Source organism: Amyelois transitella, chromosome 12 (genome assembly GCF_032362555.1).
Source record: "Amyelois transitella isolate CPQ chromosome 12, ilAmyTran1.1, whole genome shotgun sequence".
NCBI lineage: Eukaryota > Metazoa > Arthropoda > Insecta > Lepidoptera > Pyralidae > Amyelois > Amyelois transitella.
This window is the reverse complement of record NC_083515.1, coordinates 993,244-1,011,997: the sequence shown is the minus strand read 5'-3', so window position 1 is coordinate 1,011,997 and position 18,754 is coordinate 993,244. Positions and strand designations below refer to the sequence as shown.

At 35.7% G+C, this 18,754-nt stretch overlaps 1 protein-coding gene across 4 annotated transcripts in view; it reads right to left on the bottom strand.

Annotated features, from left to right (window-relative positions):
* LOC106142355 (BAH and coiled-coil domain-containing protein 1) overlaps nt 1–18,754 on the bottom strand; it is a 99,526-nt gene that overhangs the window by 16,606 nt on the left and 64,166 nt on the right. For 2 of the 4 annotated variants that reach the window (XM_060946975.1, XM_060946976.1), the window contains exon 8: nt 1,331–1,486. In XM_060946975.1, coding sequence (XP_060802958.1) covers nt 1,331–1,486 — 156 coding nt within the window. The remainder of the gene's footprint in view (nt 1–1,330; nt 1,487–18,754) is intronic. The other 2 variants (XM_060946977.1, XM_060946978.1) reach the window with 1 other exon arrangement.

Here is an 18,754-nt window from a genome sequence, read left to right as displayed (position 1 = left end):
TAAGCTGATTCCATCAAGGGTACGTGTTTATCAGTTGAATAGGTGGTAGTTGTTTTCTCAATATTTCATCTAAATATACCTAAGCGTATCTCATTAAGTTATTATTTTATCGTATCACATTAATTGGTACACTAAACGAGTGTGAAGAGACCCGATAACCATAAATTTTTTTACGGGTTATTTGGTACTCGTATCAACCAAATGTATTGCACCGGAACCCGTGCTTGAATCTTATTGCCTTGTGATAAGTATTATTTTCCTTGAAACGAATAAAAATATTGCTGAATGCTGCCGCACACTAGGACATACGATATGTGTACCTACCGCAAATAGTTCTTATTGCTTTGAATTAAGTGTTAATTTCCTTTGTCATGTCAAGTAGGAAAATCATGTCATGATTTTCTTAATAATGTAAGTAAGTACCTACTTGTAACCTAAATACACTTTATTCCGAAATGCTTATTTGATCAAAGAATGAAAAATAGAAAATTTTACACATTAGTTTTTGTGTTACCTACACAAAGTATCGATATCGATTTAGGTGAATTGAATTAACTTCACATCCCCAGTTTTCGGCAATTTTGTAGAATTTTGTTTGATTAGTGAAAGTGTTGAGTCGGTACGTAGGTACCTATCACTCTCGATGTTTTCTGTGTACGTACATAAGTAGGTAGGTACATACCTAAATTAGTAAATGAAATAAATAAATAACCTATCGGTATCATCCTTGATGTTTTCTGTGTAAATTAGTAAATGAAATAAATAACCTAACTTATTCAAATTGTATGAAAATTTCATAAAGTTGATAGCAAAATTCATATAGAATTTAATTCGGTTTGGCTATGCAATCCTTGAACAAAATTGTTAGCCGTTGTTTCCTACGTAAGTAGATACCAAAAACTGATCAGGTAAGCAAGACCGAAACCAATTCATCAAAATGTCAGAACAAAACAACCGATAAGAATGCTATTGTTACGCGCATGATGTAAAAAAAAAACAAAGCAATAAAACAAAACAAAAGAAAAAAAAATCACACGAAGGCGCCAAAGTAGCTAGCTCCGCGCAAACGCGGCATCACGCACCAAACCGGCAGTTTTAAGAAGTCGAGTCATTCAAACACTTGTTGTTACTAAACAAGGGTCAACCTAACCTGGCCGCATAAACAAGACTATTGACCGGCCAAGTACGGTTGCAATGCCGCTACCAAAGCAGCATGACCCAAGAGGTGTTGTTTCCAAATAGGCGGGATAACTCCGGCTGAAACGGCGGTCTCGCAATGCAGTTGGCGCGTAGCTACCAGGCGATCATGAGTTGCAAGGAGGTGTCTTACCGGTGGGGTACTGCCACAGCGGTGCGGGCGGGGCGGGCGGGGGCGGAGCGGGCCAGGCGAGGGGGGCGGGGCGATCGTCGCAGAGTACGTTGGCCACGCCCACCGTCATGGCCGCCTGCGCCGCGTCTGCGGAACGACAACAGAATGACGCGGCGCCTGCGCGGAGCGGGCGTCGCACCATGCGTTACGTTATGATAATAAATAAAAAAATAATAATCAAACGTGAATTAGGATAGGCTTTTTAATACCTAAAATTTTTGGAAATTTTAATTAAAAAAATTGTACAATAAAAAACACATTCTAGATAGTAAGTTAGGTTCTCTCTTCCACAGTTTGCCAATGCCCATTATTACCTACCTACGTCTCGGCATATAAGTTGACCCTAGAATTTGCACCCTACCCTTCCTGTTATATGCGCTGTTGATAACTAGCAATCTTTCTAATAAAAAAAAATTCTGCGCAGCGTCCTTAAAGTAGAATTTTGGTTCAACTTTTCTGCCGGGCATTATACTAACTTACCTACTTATTCCTTCAAATTACTTATAGGTATTACGGTGGTCTACATACAATACATTCTCTTTTACTCAAACACATTATTTTACATTATAAACTTTGCTTGCGCGATTTAAGATTTTTGCTTTTGTGTCGATCACAGATGACGCTTAACGACACAGTTGGATAGTCAAAAATACATACCTACATACATATAAGTAGTCACGTCTATATCGCTGACAGAGCCAACAGTCTAGAAAAGAATGAGGCCACGTTCAGGTTCAAAAATTCAAAATTCAAAATTTTTATTCATTACTATAGGATACTTCATATCGCTTAATTGTCAAAACGTATGGTTTAACAACATTGATTGACGTCAAATACCTAAATTACTTAAAACTAAGTTTACTGCCATGGTTCATGATGGAATTGAGATTCAAATACTTAGTGACAGGTTTTTAGGCCATCGCCTACTCACAAGAGGAATCCCAAGTTCATAACTCTACCTATCCCTTAGCCGGATTTTACGACATCCATGCGAAAGATATGTTCTTGTCAAAAGTGCCTTTCCGGCACACGGCAAAGTCAAAAACAATTTCAATTTTTATACTTTTTTATCTCACTAACCCAGCAGTTTCACAAAATAGCTTCTTGTACAACTTACGATAAGTCAGATCAGATAAGTAATTAAATACATAGGTAAGTAAGAAGTTACTTAAGTATTTAATTACTTAGGTTCTAACAAGAATGAGAATTGGAAACTTTAATACCTAACCTAAGCTTGATTCTAAATTAGGTTTCCATTAAAATAGTAATAATTATCAAGAAATCTATATATATAAAACTCTTCCGTTACTGAGTGACTGACTGACAGACAACGCACAGTCGAAACTACTGGTCGTAGACAGCTGAAATTTGGAATGTAGGTTCCTTGGGATATGTAGGGGAGCACTAAGAAAGGATTTTTGGAAATTCAACCCCCAAGGGGGGGAAAAGGGGTAAAAACGTTTCTATGAAAAATCTTATTCCTTGGGTTTATAAACTTGAAACTTGGCATGAACACGTACATAGGCAAGTAAATATGTTTGACATTATAAGTTTTTTCAAACTACCCTCCAATCGTGATTTAGGGGGTGCGATTGGGTGACTGATTTATTAACGCACAGCCGAAACCGCTCGGTATAGGAGTCTGAGATTTTGAACAGAGGTTCCTTTAGTAACATAAGTGAGCACTAAGAAGGGATTTTTGAAATGTCAACCCCCAAGGGGGGGAATCTCGACCCCCAAAATAATCAAATGGGGGGTCAAAGTTTGTATGAAAATCATCGTTCCGCTTTCACGCCTGAACCGCTGAACCGATTTTGATGAAATTTGGTATGTATATAGTTTTAGTATTTTTATTTTAACGTCAACAGAAATTTATAATCTGTGAAAATGTCACCTGTCTAGCTAATACGGATCATGAGACACGCCTGGTGACAGGAGGATGGGTGAGCGGACAGACAAACTAACAGACAGACGGACACCGAAGTCGAGTAATAGGGTCCCATTTTTACCCTTAAGGTACGATGGAACCCTTATAAGTGTTAATTTTTGATATGCAAAAGATAAGAAAATTTATTCCTTCAATGAACAATTTGTTTGATAATGTAGAAATAGATGGCGTCACCATGTCAAAGTCGCTATCGTTTGTCGTTCGACAATCAATAAGACTTCTATGATTTTGAAAGCATTTTTACCCTCCGTTAATTGTTGGTCGTTTCGTATTCATGCTTGAAGACGTTTCGTTGTGTTTTGTTCATTTGTATTGTAAATATATTGGTTAGTAAAAAATACGTGTCAGTTGCGGAAAGCAGGATGGCACTAAATAGGATGGGACAGGATAGGAGGACTGGACGGGGCAGGACGGGACACAACAGGTTGTGACGGGACGGAACAGAAAGAGAAGAGACGGGAGAAGCCATATGAATTTAAATCAAATATAAACTTAAAACAGTCCCGCACGATACGGGATTAAAAAATGGGTGAAATTTTATGTCGTATCCTTATAATCTAAAATACATTTGCGCGGGCGAAGCCGCGGGCAAAAGCTAGTCTTTAATAAGATAGGTATAACTAACTTCACACTACCTTCCTACTTTTAAAAGTCATCGAGCTAAATTTGAGGCGAACAGATATTTACCCTAAGAAAATAAAATTCGTTATTTCTCAACGAAATACCTAGGTCACTTTTAAACCGACGAGCTTGCATGAAGAGATTAACGGATGTGGATAAATGTAGAGAAGTATGCAATTATGAAGCGCAAATTACGTATAAAATGCTTAATTTTTACGGCCTCTGCCTCTGTGGCGCAGCGGTAGTAGGTATGCTTGTCTGTGCCACCGGAGGTCCCGGGTTCGAATCCAGGCCAGGGCATGATGAGAAAAGAACTTTTTCTGATTGGCCTAGGTCTTGGATGTTCATCTATACCTATAGGTAAGTATTTATTATAAAATATAGTAGGTATCGTTGAGTTAGTATCTCGTAACACAAGTCTCGAACTTACTTCGAGGCTAACTCAATCAGTGTAATTTGTCCCGTATATATTTATTTATTTATTTAATAATAAAAAATAAACCCTTTTCTAACACTTTGTTCCTTATACGGCATGTAAGTACTGACCCCTCAAAACAGGTAATCAATTCCCACTAAGTATAGGTCCATATTGCATGTACTTATTTCCTCGCCCTGCAAAGGTTAACTAATTCCCAACTAATGAGGCATGTGGCCAACGCAGGCTGTTCATTAATGTTCGTGTTACGTTTAGAATATAACAATGTTGCTATTTTCTTGTATCGAAAAAGCGCCACTCTGCTTTAGGACGTTGGGTCCGCTTTTGGACGTTTCTCTTTCCATTGAGCAACCTCACAGAAATATAGGTAAATACCTAAGTAGATTTTTTATTCTAGGTATACTAATATTATAAAGCTGAAGAGTTTGTTTGAGTTTGTTTGTTTGTTTGTTTGTTTGTTTGAACGCGCTTATCTCAGGAACTACTGATTCGAATTGAAAAATTCTTTTTGTGTTGAATAGACCATTTATCGAGGAAGGCTTTAGGCTATATAACATCACGTTGCAACTATTAGGAGTGAAGATATAATGTAGAATATGAAAAAAATTGGGGGAAATTATTCATCCTTGAGAGATCCTTGATCCTATCCATCCATCAATGATGCCCAAATTAACTTTTCTACGCGGACGGAGTCGCGGGCACAGCTAGTCTTCTTAGGTATATATAAAATTATAATATATGACCATTTCTCATGAAATTTTGTGAACATACCTATTGAGTAGGTCTGAGAATCGGCCAACATCTAGGTATTTTTCATACCCCTTAGTGATAAGGGTTGTCCACCCTTAACATTTTTTTAAACTAGAAATTACTTAAACATTATTTATATGGCAAAACAACAGCAAAACAGCAAACAGCTAGTTATTATTACCTATATCTGCAATCAGACCTAGAGCTTTGTATCAGATTTGCTAACAAAGACTTACCTACTCCGAAACTAATATTGCTATGTCCAAGAAAAACATTTCGTTCATATTTTTTTACTGAAACAACTTTGAAATTAATGCCGTGTGGTTTTCGGCACTTGAGAATAGAACCACTCGATATCTTTTCCATGGATGTCGTAAAACGCGACTAAGGGATAGGTTTTCTAAACTTGGGATTCCTCTTGTAGGCGATGGGCTCGCAACCTATCAATTGCAAACACAACTTATTTGAATTCCATTATAAAGCCCTACAGCTGAATGTGGTCTTCCAGTCATTTAAGACTGCTGGCTCTATCAACCCCGTAAGGGATATAGACGTGACTATACGTGACGTGATTTGTATGTACAACTTCTGAAGGATAAATGGAGCTAAATAAATGTAATAAAAATAAGTATAGGTATCCTAATATTGGTTCTTGTTTCAGCATTCAAATATCAGATGTTAGATCTTCCTTAAGTAAGGTAGTAAGGTAAATAGGCAGAGACCACATCTTTCCACTTGCCGCGATCCCTGCATACTTCTTTCTCTTAATCCATAGGTATTCATAACTCTCTTCATGCAAGCTCGTCGGTTTCGGATACTCTTGACCTGACCTTTTGCCAGAACGTCTCCGATTTGATCAAAGTGTTTAGGTACTAATTGAGGTACCTACCTAAGTTTTAAAAATACAACGACGAAAAAGAAACAGTGTTAATTATACATCGCCTAAATGTCCTTCTAACCACAGGGTATTTAAGACTTGAAGTTATACTTATGTATGACTGTTGGGTCAGTCTACCCCGTAAGGGAATAAGACGTGATCATATGTAGGTATGTATGGTCGTAAATGCCTGGGTTTAAAAGTATAATGGATATTATATTATGTACTTACGTATGACTTAACCGTAATGTTTGTAAAATTTATTCTGTAATCGCGTTTCAAATTAAATTGGTTTTGGTCCCAGCTGATCTTGCAACCGGTTTGCCGACTAGTTCAAATTGTTATTTACAACGGGCTAATGACTTAGTTCGTTAGTTGAAAATATGACCGCTATCCAAAAGTTATATGAGGCAGTTTTTTTAAGGTTATGTTTTTCTATTGTTAACAAGATTGGTCGCTAGTTCATAATCTCATACTTACTAAGAATATTATATTGCAATTGTGAAAGGTCTATCTATCTGTGTGCAAGAAATTATTTTCCGAATTTTGAACATTTGATATCAAATTTCAGTGGTCAGGTTTCTTGAAATTACAGAGGATCCTCGTTAAATGTCCGGGGCTATAAGTACCTATAATTGGCTAATATCTAGATCAAGATAGTGCAAAGACCTAAAGAGACATTTTATAAAGAAATATGGCAAAGACAAACTAAAATTAAGCCACTAACTGTAAAAAATAAAAAATCAAGAGAAAAAGTCTAGTAGTACGAAATAACTTCCCGCCATAAGCCGTAATATTGGAGTCGCAGCGGCGCGAAGAGGCAATAATATTATGAAAGGAAGCACGTGCTGCTCCGACTGTCTCGTTCTATCGCATAGCGTTATCTCTCTTTAGCGATAGTGCTGCACAGAGTTCGTAAAGACAGATTTCACATTGAACGTAAAATATTTCGGCCACTTATTTTTCACACATTATTTACACTCAAATTATACGATTTAATTTAAGCAATAATAAACGCATTTATAAATTATATTGATAGACGAAAATTACTGATTGGTAATTAATGTTTTCTATCAAAGATTATGTCCTTCTGTTTCATTAGATTTATGAAATTCCTGTTGCGAAATATACTGAAAATGAATAAACAAACTTTGCACATTTCAATTCTACATATAAAAAACTTCATATTTTATCAATCTGTACAGCAGCTACTCTATGTTGGATATCAGTTGACCTTCACCGAAACTACATCCCGCTCTAACACCAACATTCCAACGATAAGTCGATCTCGCTCGCTCTTACGTCCACAACGCTACGCGGTACTCCGATTCACCTCCTCGTACTCGCTGTTCGCCTAGTATCACGCGCGCTGAAGAAAAGGGTTTATCCGACGCCGAATGACCCCGTTGCACCTAGGATTTTCCGGCCAAGCAATAGTTTTCCATGAAAAACTTGACTTTTAGTCAGTTTCATGTCAATTTTAAAGCTCTTTTCAATAGCAGAAAGTGTTGTTACTGACGCGATAAAATCGCGATTTTCTAACGATTGGTTTCATTGTTGTCGTCGATTACTTTTTTTAGGTATTTTAGTGCTATATTGCAATAGTTCTTTTTGTATACGCATTGCACAGGGAAATCTAGGCCAGAGTTATTTAGTTCCATATTCTACGACCACAAGTATAGTTAAAATAGCCACGTCGCAGTGCGTAGGCGTGTGTCTATCGTATGTAGACTGTTTCTAGCTATTGTTGTACAGTACCTACTTGAATTGACTGATAGTCTGATAGATAGTTACTGGAAGCTAAGGTTTTGATTATAATTTATTTGTGTGAAGAGTATTTAACATATTAAATTAAAACCCATTATTAAATTACACCATTAAAAATTATGAAAAAATTACAAAAAAAAGGATATTTATTGTTTAGTCTTGAGCTGTACAGTAATTTTTCTTGGTACAAAAGGAAATCACGGTGCCAAAAAAATTCGCAATGTTTCGTAATCGAACATTACGCACAAAAGTACTAGGATAACATTACAACAGCGGAGTTGTTATTTATATAAAATTATGTTATGTAAAAAAATCAGACATTGCGAGTGGACTCGCATCCTTGGAACCACAAATCCAATCCAACCGATTTCAAACTATGCCAGTCGGTTGCTTTTTTGCCAAGTAATTTAATACTATGTAAGTACATATTTCTTTTTCTATAAAAACTGATAATAAGCTTCCTCAGCTATAAGATTTACTTGAACATAATGCCTTGTTCAAAATAAATGGAAGGTATGATTCATGGATGTATAAGTTCTCATTGTTAGCATGCAACAAAAGAGACGCTTCAAAACTAATGGAACAAAAGTCAAAACCCCATACTCCAGCAAAATTATTATGATTAGCAAAATTTTTAGATGGGTTTTGTTAAATTTATATCTCTGGTTTTGGTTCTGTTTCTTGCGGTTCAGCAAAAAATACCAAAACTAAATGCAATAAATTAAGCGACCGATGCTTGTGGCAACAAAATTATAATTGTACTATAAACAAATGTCAACATGTATCCCGTAATAGCAAAGTCAACAATATTTTTTATCCAAACAACATAGTAGGGACGAAGATAGCGCACCCTTGTTAGACCACCCTTCATTTATGAAAAACAAAATAAATTGAACTTTAACTGAACTGGTTTCAGTTCAAAATGGGCCACAAGTAGCTTAAAAAGACAGGGCATTTTATTTTATTTCGAATTTTAGGCATGCATTTGCGAAATTGAAAAGTTAAAGTTTGGATTCCGATAACTAAAATTGGGAGATGTTATACGCCCTTCTTTGCAATTTGGTTGTGGCAACTAATGAAATGCGAAAAAATGCTTCATTTATAAGCGTAGGCAGGTTGTATTTTTTATAACTTGCAGTCAAGTTGTGCATCTGTGGTCGCGGATGGTCCAATAGGGATTTTCGCCAGAATGTAATCTTTTCAAGACTGTTGACTCTGTTTACCCCACAAAGGATATAGACGTAACCACATGTATGTATGTAAAAACGAAGTGGTTTCTAAAGGAATGTTATGCTAGAAGCTTTTTTTTTAATAAATATATATAAAATATATATTTTTTTAATAAGAATGTTCTCAAATTTAATCACGTGACTGTAGCCTTACACTCCTTATTACCCTTACAATATTAATTTTATTCTACTTTTCGAAGATATGTGCATAATCATCCACCGTATCATGTAAGAAAGACCATTCAAAAAAGCCAAGCGATCGCTATCTTCGCTTGCTGTGCCAAAAATCTATCGAGGCAAACGGTCGGATAGAAACGTCACGGTTTGTACCAAGGCAACAGCGTCTGTTAGGAGGTATGCGCTCGATCCCAACGAGGGTCGAGTCGACTGTTCGTCGCGGGGACTATCTATCTTTGCTTGCGTGGTCTACAAACAAAAGTAGGGCTGAACAACAACAGATAAGTTGTTTGATAGGTGTTTGAAATTTTTCATACATACATATAATCACGTTTATGTCCCTTGCAGGATAAATAGAGCCATCAGTCTTAAAAACACTGTTTGACCACACCATTATAATATTTCTGTAAAGGTTTAAATTAGATTCAAAAAATTTTAAGAATTGAATTCTTAATCAACTTTAGAAAAAGAGAATCGACTGTTACGAAATTTTTTGTTTGTTCATGTTGATAAGAGTATTTACTTAATCACAATTATAATCCTAATACGGTACACGTTACACATAATATTTTGTAACAATAAGTTTGATTGCTAATCGATAATGCTATTACGGTAGCCCCTTACATTGCGAATAAAATAAACTTACCCATTGAGGATAAACCACAAACAATGTTGATATTTAATTTTGACAACCCTACCGTCCCGTTGCCCCGGGAGCGTGCCAAATGCTTGTGACGGGCGGTCTCGAATTGCCGGGACGTGATTAGAAATATTTTGTTTGTACCGGGCGCCCGAGGCAAGTACCAGGAGCGAAGGAGCGACTGCTCCATGTTTGTTCTTTTCTCAAATTTTGTAATTTCTTGAGACAGCTTAAATTTATATACAGCATGTCTTTCTTTTCATATGTCTTGTATGAAAATGGTGAATTAAATTTTTTAAAGTCAAGGGAATAAAAGAAGATTTTTCAGTTTTAACGCAAGAGTTTAACGTTTATTGTTCTTTGTCCGTGGTTAAGTTAGTAATCGCCACAGTAAAAAATTAGTAATCGATTACAGGTTTGGCACGTGTAAGCGGGATTTTATAAATATCGTCTGTACGAGAATTAAGGTATTTCGGCATAAGCACACATTTTAAGGGTGAGTACAAGTACATTCAAAAATAATTGTCAAAGTATTTTTATTAGTTTTGTGCGCTCATAGTTCACATACCTCCTGCATCCCTATCCCTATTATACTTCGGTAGTATAAATCATACATATTATACATATTTCGTCAGAGCCCACATGTTTTCGACCACTTGCTGTGGGCTTTATTGCCCACTCTTCAACATTATTTGCTTTTGTATCGCTTTTCGTCATAACTTACATACAAAATTAAACCTTATTACTACTTACGTAGAATTTCCAATTCTGTATGCGATAGTTTACCGCGTCACGTTATAATTATTACGAAACTTCAGTGCTTCGCACGCTCGTAAATTCTTGATATGGCATTTAGAGCTTTATCACAATTGTAATAAGGATGAATATGGCAAAAGAGTACTTTAATTATGTGTTTATTGCATGGAGTACCCCCAGGTTTGGGGTGCTGTGATGTTGATTTTTGTATTGACAAAGGAAGCATTCTGAATCACTTCTAAGAGGAGTTTTTGGGGAATTTATGAGATTATATTTCGATGAAAAATAATATGAAAAGCTTTGGCAATGTAGCACTAGCGTTGATAATTCCGAAAGAAACAAATTGTTTTTTTCGGTGAAAGAAACGTTTTTCGTTTTTTACCGTTTTATTGGTTTGTTACATTGAAATATATCAGAATAAAACCTTGGGGAAAAAACGGTTTTATTGAGATTTTCGTCGTTTGTTTCGAAAAATAAGAAAAACACGATTGAAAACTATATATATATTCTATGTATATTTACCAATTTTTAAAACAATGATGCATATTACAATATGCATCATTGTTTTAAAAAAGATAATCAATACTTTTCCTATTTTTCCGTTTCTTTCATATTTTTCCGTTTAATTAATAAAAAACATGAAATATTTCATTCTTATCTTTCTTGAAACTTTCGTAAAAAACTTGTATAAAAACGAGGGAATTTGAAAAAAACCAGAAATTTCCCGCTTTTTTCAACCCTATGTAGCACTGTTATTATGAATGAGACTAATTTACGCAGAAAATAATGGCAATACAAAATTGTTATCTGGATTTCAAAATAATTATGTGACTTTAAAAAAAAAATAATAATTATTCTATCTAATAAACCGAAATCTCTCGGGCATATTCCAAAATGGAAGCTGATGTCAAATTTCCTTCAATTGTGTTCGATTCCGAAATGCAGTTATTTCGCCAATCTCTTGAGAGAGAGATGCAGTTTCTGCAACATCCAGTATTTGAGGAAATACAGCCGTCCTGTAGATTAGATTTTCGACAACTCGCCTTTGGGCACATACCTATAGGTAAACATCGTTACAGTAGCAAATTGTAGCACCAATTTGGTGTATTGCTTCTAATGGACGATGGTCCATTATTAAAAGAGCTATCTTTTGATTTCTCTTCCTTGAACAACATCGATTGTCGTGTGGTTCCCGGCACCAATACAAAAAAGAATAGGACCACTCCATCTCGTTCCCATGGATGTCGTAAAAGGCGACTAAGGAATACCTACGCTTATGAAATTGCGATCCTTTTTTTTAGGCGATATGCAAACAACCTGTTACTATTTGGATTTCAATTCCATCAATAACCCGAGCAGCTGAACGTGGCCATTCAGTATTTTCAAGACTGTTGGCTCTGTCTACCCCGCAAGGGATATAGACGTGACCATATGTATGTATGTAAATACACACATAGCGTGCTCCAAAAAAAAAAGAGACAATATTTCATGAAAATGTAAGTACATAAATGAACAATCGCAAAAGCCAGAACACGCACAATTTATTGTATAATTGCAAGCTCTGATTAGCATGTAATTAGGCACGAATGGTGTTTTTTTTTCTGCAAGTAATAAAGGTGATAATATCTGATGTTACCAGGGCGCCAAAAATGGTTAATGTCAGTCGATACGCTTCGTGCGTTTTTGTAATTGGCTATCCGAAATTTTGAAACAATTGAAATACGGATGGTAAATGAATGAATGAAAGAATGGCGCTAAATATTAATAGATATGTTAAACACAAGCTCCTTCACGAAATTGTCAGTTATGTGTTAAACTTGATTCCTACTAATATTATAAATGCGAAAGTTTGTATGTCAGTATGGATGTTTGTTACTCTTTCACACAAAAACAGCTGAACCGATAACGATGAAAATTTGGTATATAGGTAGCTGAAGATCCAGAATAACTTACAGGCTACTTTTTATCCCGGAGTTCCCGCGGGATTGACTCCACGCGGACGAAGTCGCGGGCTCCCTCTAGTTAAATATAATCGAGGTAGATATCAATAGTAATTTAAACAACAGTGACATTCTCTTTTAACTTATTTTACTCAGTAATTAGTAGCTGGTATTCAGTCTGCTTCGAAGGTTGAGTAAATCTCAAATCACTCAATTTTAAACAACATTGAAACGGTCATGTAATGTTTGTTTATTCTAATTTTACCCGACCAATCACACAAAGGATTCCTTGCAGTCAAATCGATATTACTCATTCAAATGAAACAATAGCTTCAGCATATTGAATTAAAAGGAATGTCTGCATCATGCCTTCGGTCATCCAATCAGCGTATCACAAAGGATTGCTTTACACTTATTTAGCTAAAAGTTTTTTTATCTGTGTAAGAGCATTTCTATTTCGGTGTCTGATTTATCCAAAAAAATTTGAAAACTTTTATACTTTTCTGCTCCGATATTCACAAACAGTGATAGATTGAATTTATTGAATTGCATTTATTCTGACAATTCACGTGCGTTTTGTTCTTGTTTAAAGTTTGACGGCCTCTGTGGCACAGCGGTAGTACGCTTTTCTGTAACACCGGAGGTTTAGGTTTGAATCCCGGTCAGGGCATGATGAGAAAAAGAACTTTTACTGATTGGTCTGGCTCATGGATGTTTAACTATACAAGTATTTATTATAAAACATAGTATCGTTGAGTTAGTATCTCGTAAGTCTCGAACTTACTTCGAGGCTAACTCAATCTGTGTTATTTGTCTCGTATATATTTATTTATTAAATTCTGTGTCAGCCGTAATATTCGACACCACAGCAATAATCACTATATATTACGTGCCGTGTGGTTCCCGGCACCAATACAAAAAAGAATAGGATCACTCTATCTGTTTCCCATGGATGTCGTAAAAGGCGACTAAGGGATAGGCTTATAAAATTGCGATCCTATTTTTAGGCGATGGGCTAGCAACCTGTCACTATTTGAATCTCAATTCTATCATTAAGCCAAATAGCCAATAGCGTGGCCTATCAGTCTTCAAGACCGTTGGCTCTGTATACCCCACAAGGGATATAGACGTGACCATATGTATGTATGTATATTTATTTTTTAAAGTCTGTGTCAGCCGTAATATTGGACACCACAGCAATAATTACAACATGTGACGTCACTCCTCCGCTCCGTATCTGCTCGCACTGCTCATTCGTTATTGTCAACATGTGGACCGCTCTTTATTACGTAATTAATCCTTGCACAGAATATAGAACAAACACCGCCAGATGTTGGCTTTGTAGCGTTCCTTTAGATAAATGAAAGTTTTATCATCTAAAATAATGTATTCTATCAGCAATGATCTTCGTAAAGGCTACAAATCTTCAACCTTTGTTCTTTCCACCCATTAAATACTTATAAATATCAATTTTTACTTATTCAGACAATCTCCACTTAAATATAGATAATTCATATTAGACCTGCCACTATTTGAATCTCAATTCTATTATTAAGCCAAACACCTGAACGTGGCCTTTCAGTTTTTTAAAGACTGTTGGCTCTGTTTACCCCGCAAGGTATATAGACGTGATTATTTGTTTTTTTATTCAGGTTACGTTTAGATCTGAAACACTCATTTCCAATTTTTTGGTTTGGGTATATAAGTAACATTGATATAAAATTTAAATAATCTATTATTTAAATGATGAGAAACTTAAACTTATTCACGAAATATTCAAGCTACTTGGCATAATTAACGCCTTCCCACCTCAAGGCAACTGAAACAAATTATGGATATTCACAACGATTATAGACTTTTTCACAACGAAACACATAAAACCACAATTATTTTTACGCACAAAGATTTTTTTAACCAACCGATAAAACGTAATAAAGCCATAAAGTTCTCAGAAAGAGACCTTTATTATTTTTATGACAGGAACTCGCATATTCATAAGTTTTGCTTAACCCTTTAGTTATTCAGTCCACGATACAATCGATTCAGTAATTAGAGACAGTATCTAATGACTGCATATTGAGCAGGTAATTGCATTTACTTGGTAGATAAGTACCACCTGTCTTAAGGCCTGAACACATTGAACGCAAGTCAGAAGCCGCGCGGTTTGATCTCCTAAAACGATCCATTCTTCCATACATACAAACATACATATAATCACGTCTATAACCCTTGCGGGGTAGACAGAGCCAACAGACTTGAAAAGACAGGCCACGTTCAGCTGTTTGGCTTTAATATAGAATTGAGATTCAAATAGTGACCGGTTAGACGATCCACTCTTCATTATTAATATTACTTTTTTCGATATGATCCACTCTGAAATATTACCTATCTATTCCGTTCTAATCAGAATGGAGTATAAAATAATTAAAATGAAAAGGATTCACTAGTGTTTCAGATTTTTAAGGATCAGATCGGAATAAACCGAAACGAGAGCCCGCTCTTGAACTACTCTGCACGTCGCACCGCTTGTCTCTCCCGGCCAGGTAGGCAGAGACACATTTCCACTTGCCACGATCTCCGCATACTTCCTTCGCTTCATCCACATTCATAACTCTCTTCGTGCAAGCTCGGTTTCGGGTACTCTTGACCCTTTGCCAGCGCAACTTATCTAGTGTGTTTTTTTGTATGCCACTTGGCGCGTGCCCGTTTTCAAACTGCGATGCTCGTGACTTGCGTTTGGTGTGCTCATGCCTTTATTTGACGGTGCCATAATATTTTCGTTAAAGTTTTTAATCATTTAACGACGTTTTTCCGCGGCTGTCGTTGTCGGAAACGGCTGATTGTTTCATCGTTAATGATAGTGTGTGGCGAATGGATAATAAATCATCATTATCAGTTGCAGGATGGTGTGATGAGCACCTCGCGAGTGACTCGTGAGTTGAAATTTAAAAATGAGCCCTATATCAATGTTGTAGGGTTAAAACTTTAAGAACTTCGTTGAGTATGCAAAATATGAGAATTATTATTATGCATGAACTTTGAACATCCTGACTGAGCAACAAAATTCTCCTTGGGGAAACAAGTCCTTTTATGCCAATGACAGTATAGTATTTTAGAAATAGAAGAATTCCAAAAATATTTTCTTAGTCATATCATACTCCCTCTTTTCCATGCAATTTGAACTAGCTAAACGGTAATTCCCATTTTCTTAGGAGTTTAGTTTGATCGCGGAAAGTCAACTGTATAAATACAAAATTTCATCAAAATCAGTCCATCGGACTTACGCTTATAATAGTAGTATGAAAGTGTGGATTAGTTAATAGTAAATTTGCATTCTCTGTGAAAAATGTCTATGGTACGTCAAAACCAACTGGACCATAAAGATTTCTTTTAAAATTTTTAAACTTGCAAATGATTTTCATATGGGTTTCATTTACTTACATTTTATATGCAAAGGCTAGAACATTGATTATAAGCAAAATATTCATATATATTCCGATACGATACGGCGCGAGGCCATAATGGCTGATTAGCATATAATTGTCGGTTACAAATGCGCTTTTATGCTATAAATCTCATCACAAAGGCTCCCCACAAACACATTATTAATATTGGTAGGTACTTCTAGTAAATTAAATGCTCTGTGGTGTAAAATTGCAAAGGAAAACCGCAATGGGGGAAGTTCACACTGGTCAAGTTAATTAGGCAAGTCATCTGGCAAGTGTAAGCAAGTAAAAAGTCACTAAACTCATTTCAATGTTAAATTTGTTTTGGCTCAAAAAACAGTGTTAAAATCGCCGATAAACGAAGATAAAAAAAAATAATTTGAAAAGAAATAAAGACGATGACAGTAAGGAACTACAAAGATTTTGACATTTATGTGTAAGCGTTTAACTTTCGAATTAAAAACAAAAGATGGATTGGCATTAAGATTTTAAGCTTTATATGATCAGTTTCAATAACAAGATACATTCACTGCAATAAAATAAATCAATAAACAAAGCCAAAAGAATTAACTTCATCCAACTCATGACATCAGCTGTCAAACCTCTCGCCAATCGATTCGCTCCGCCAACTCGATTAATGTGAATTTCGTCTTAGGCATTGGTCATGGTTCGACGGCTGTCGTTAATAATAATGTAGGAGGAAAATATTGTCTAACGGAAAACCTGTCAGAAAATATATATAGTGATGTGGGGAAGCGTTTATCGATATGCCTTAGGACGCCGAGTCGACCGGACACGCTTCGATAAACATAGTTCCCCTTCCCTTTTCTTTCGCAATTACGTTAGGTCTAAAGAATATGTTTTGCTATGTCCTTGCAAAATATTGCTTTTGTATTTGTCATATAAAAGTATAATACGCTGTTTTCTTCTTGTTGGACGGTTCAATTGTCTGTTTCAAAATACACGTTAAAGTTCTTTTAATGTGATGTATAAACTTTCTACATGATAAGTAAATATAGAGATGGAGTTCTCGATATCATTAAAAAAATGGTAAAGTATTTTTTGCGCGCTATAAAGTCAAATACTAAGAGAATGGACCCAAAAGTACAATAGGAAAAGGTTTGAGTTGAAAACTATAAACTTCGGCTATTGTGAAACGTAGGCACAAAGTGAACTTAACTGAAAGTGACAGGTCTATCTATGAGTTGCAGTAACGTCAATAGTCTGTCAGCCAAAACATACTTCTGATACACAAACATATCACACGTCTTTACCCCTTTCCAAGAAGGCAGGATCAACAGTCACAAGATTTAAAGGCTGGAATGCTGTATGGCTTAATGATTCTTCTTCTTTTGGGCTAGCAAGATATCAACATCTTTGAATCTCAATTACAATTCTAATAAACACCTTTTAACATATATACATACATATAATCACGCCTATATCCCTTGCGGGGTCACAGTCTTAAAAATACTGATAAGCCACGTTCAGCTGTTTGGCTTAATAATAGAATTGAGATTCAAATAGTGACAGGTTGTTAGCCTGTCGCCTAAAAGAAGAATACTAAGTTTATCCCTTAGTCGCCTTTTACGACATCCATGAGAAAGAGATGGAGTGGCCCTATTATTTTTTCTAATGGTGCCGGGAACCGCAAGGCAGCTTTTAATGGCATAGTAAATTGAACTTTGCTTTTTAATTTAGCCGATTTATTGCTTGTGGTCATTAGCTGGCACGTAGGTACAGTTTATCAGCCATTATAACTTCAAAGAATTAGCCTTGGAAATAGTTCAGATTACATTGTTTTGGCTACATCTACTACGCAGCGCTCCAGCCGTTACTCAGTGTCAAATGACTCAGTTGCAGCACACTAGTAGGACTTCTAATGAACATAATTAATTAACCACAAGTAAATTGTATGTTCCGAACTGTGCCAATGTCTGTTAAACGCGTTTGTGTGTCACAAACATAGTAATCGCTTTGTGGTTGAAGCACAAAATGGTGTAAATGAAGGTTTGTGTGTTTTATTTCACATGCTAGGTTTAGGTTTAACAAATAATAATTAAAATGAACTTAAATTAACAAACAAAAGCTAATACTACTTATAAAAAAGAAAGAAAAATTACTTCAATTTAATTTAATATTTGTACAGTCCCTGCATAGCATCAACATGTTTATTATATTGTTATTTACACACTCGGTACGTAAATAATTATATAATAAATTAGGTTCTGTCATCGATACTAGTTTTATTCCAGGTTGGGAGTTTAAAGTTTAGTTTTAAGTATCTAGGATCGCGTAGTCAACTGAATAATTATAGGTATGTCTTATACAAAATCTTGTTTATTGTAAACCTGTTGATTCTTAATGACATGTTGAAATTGTTTTTTTTTTGTTTAGCACTGTACAATACCTATGTATTGAAGTAAAAATTGTTAGTAGAAATTAATGAAAATTACATTAATTGCGCGCTTCACCGGCTGAGACTTGAAATGTGTAACTAATTATGATCTAGGAAGAAAGTGGAAAGAGGTAGTCTCTGCCTACTCCTCCGGGACAGAGGCGTGATTTTATGTATGTATGTAATTATGATCTAACCAATATCAGTTTGGTCCAAAGGTTCGACTGGCTGAGAATGCCTTGTGGCATTCACTCCATCTGCTGTACATTTTACGTGCATAAAGTTTAATTTAATAAATATTGACTAATTATTAAATGTTATAACATAATGTCAGCTTTTGAACTGCGCATTTACGGTGGTTAATGTATATGTTCATGAGTCAGTACTTACATATCAAATG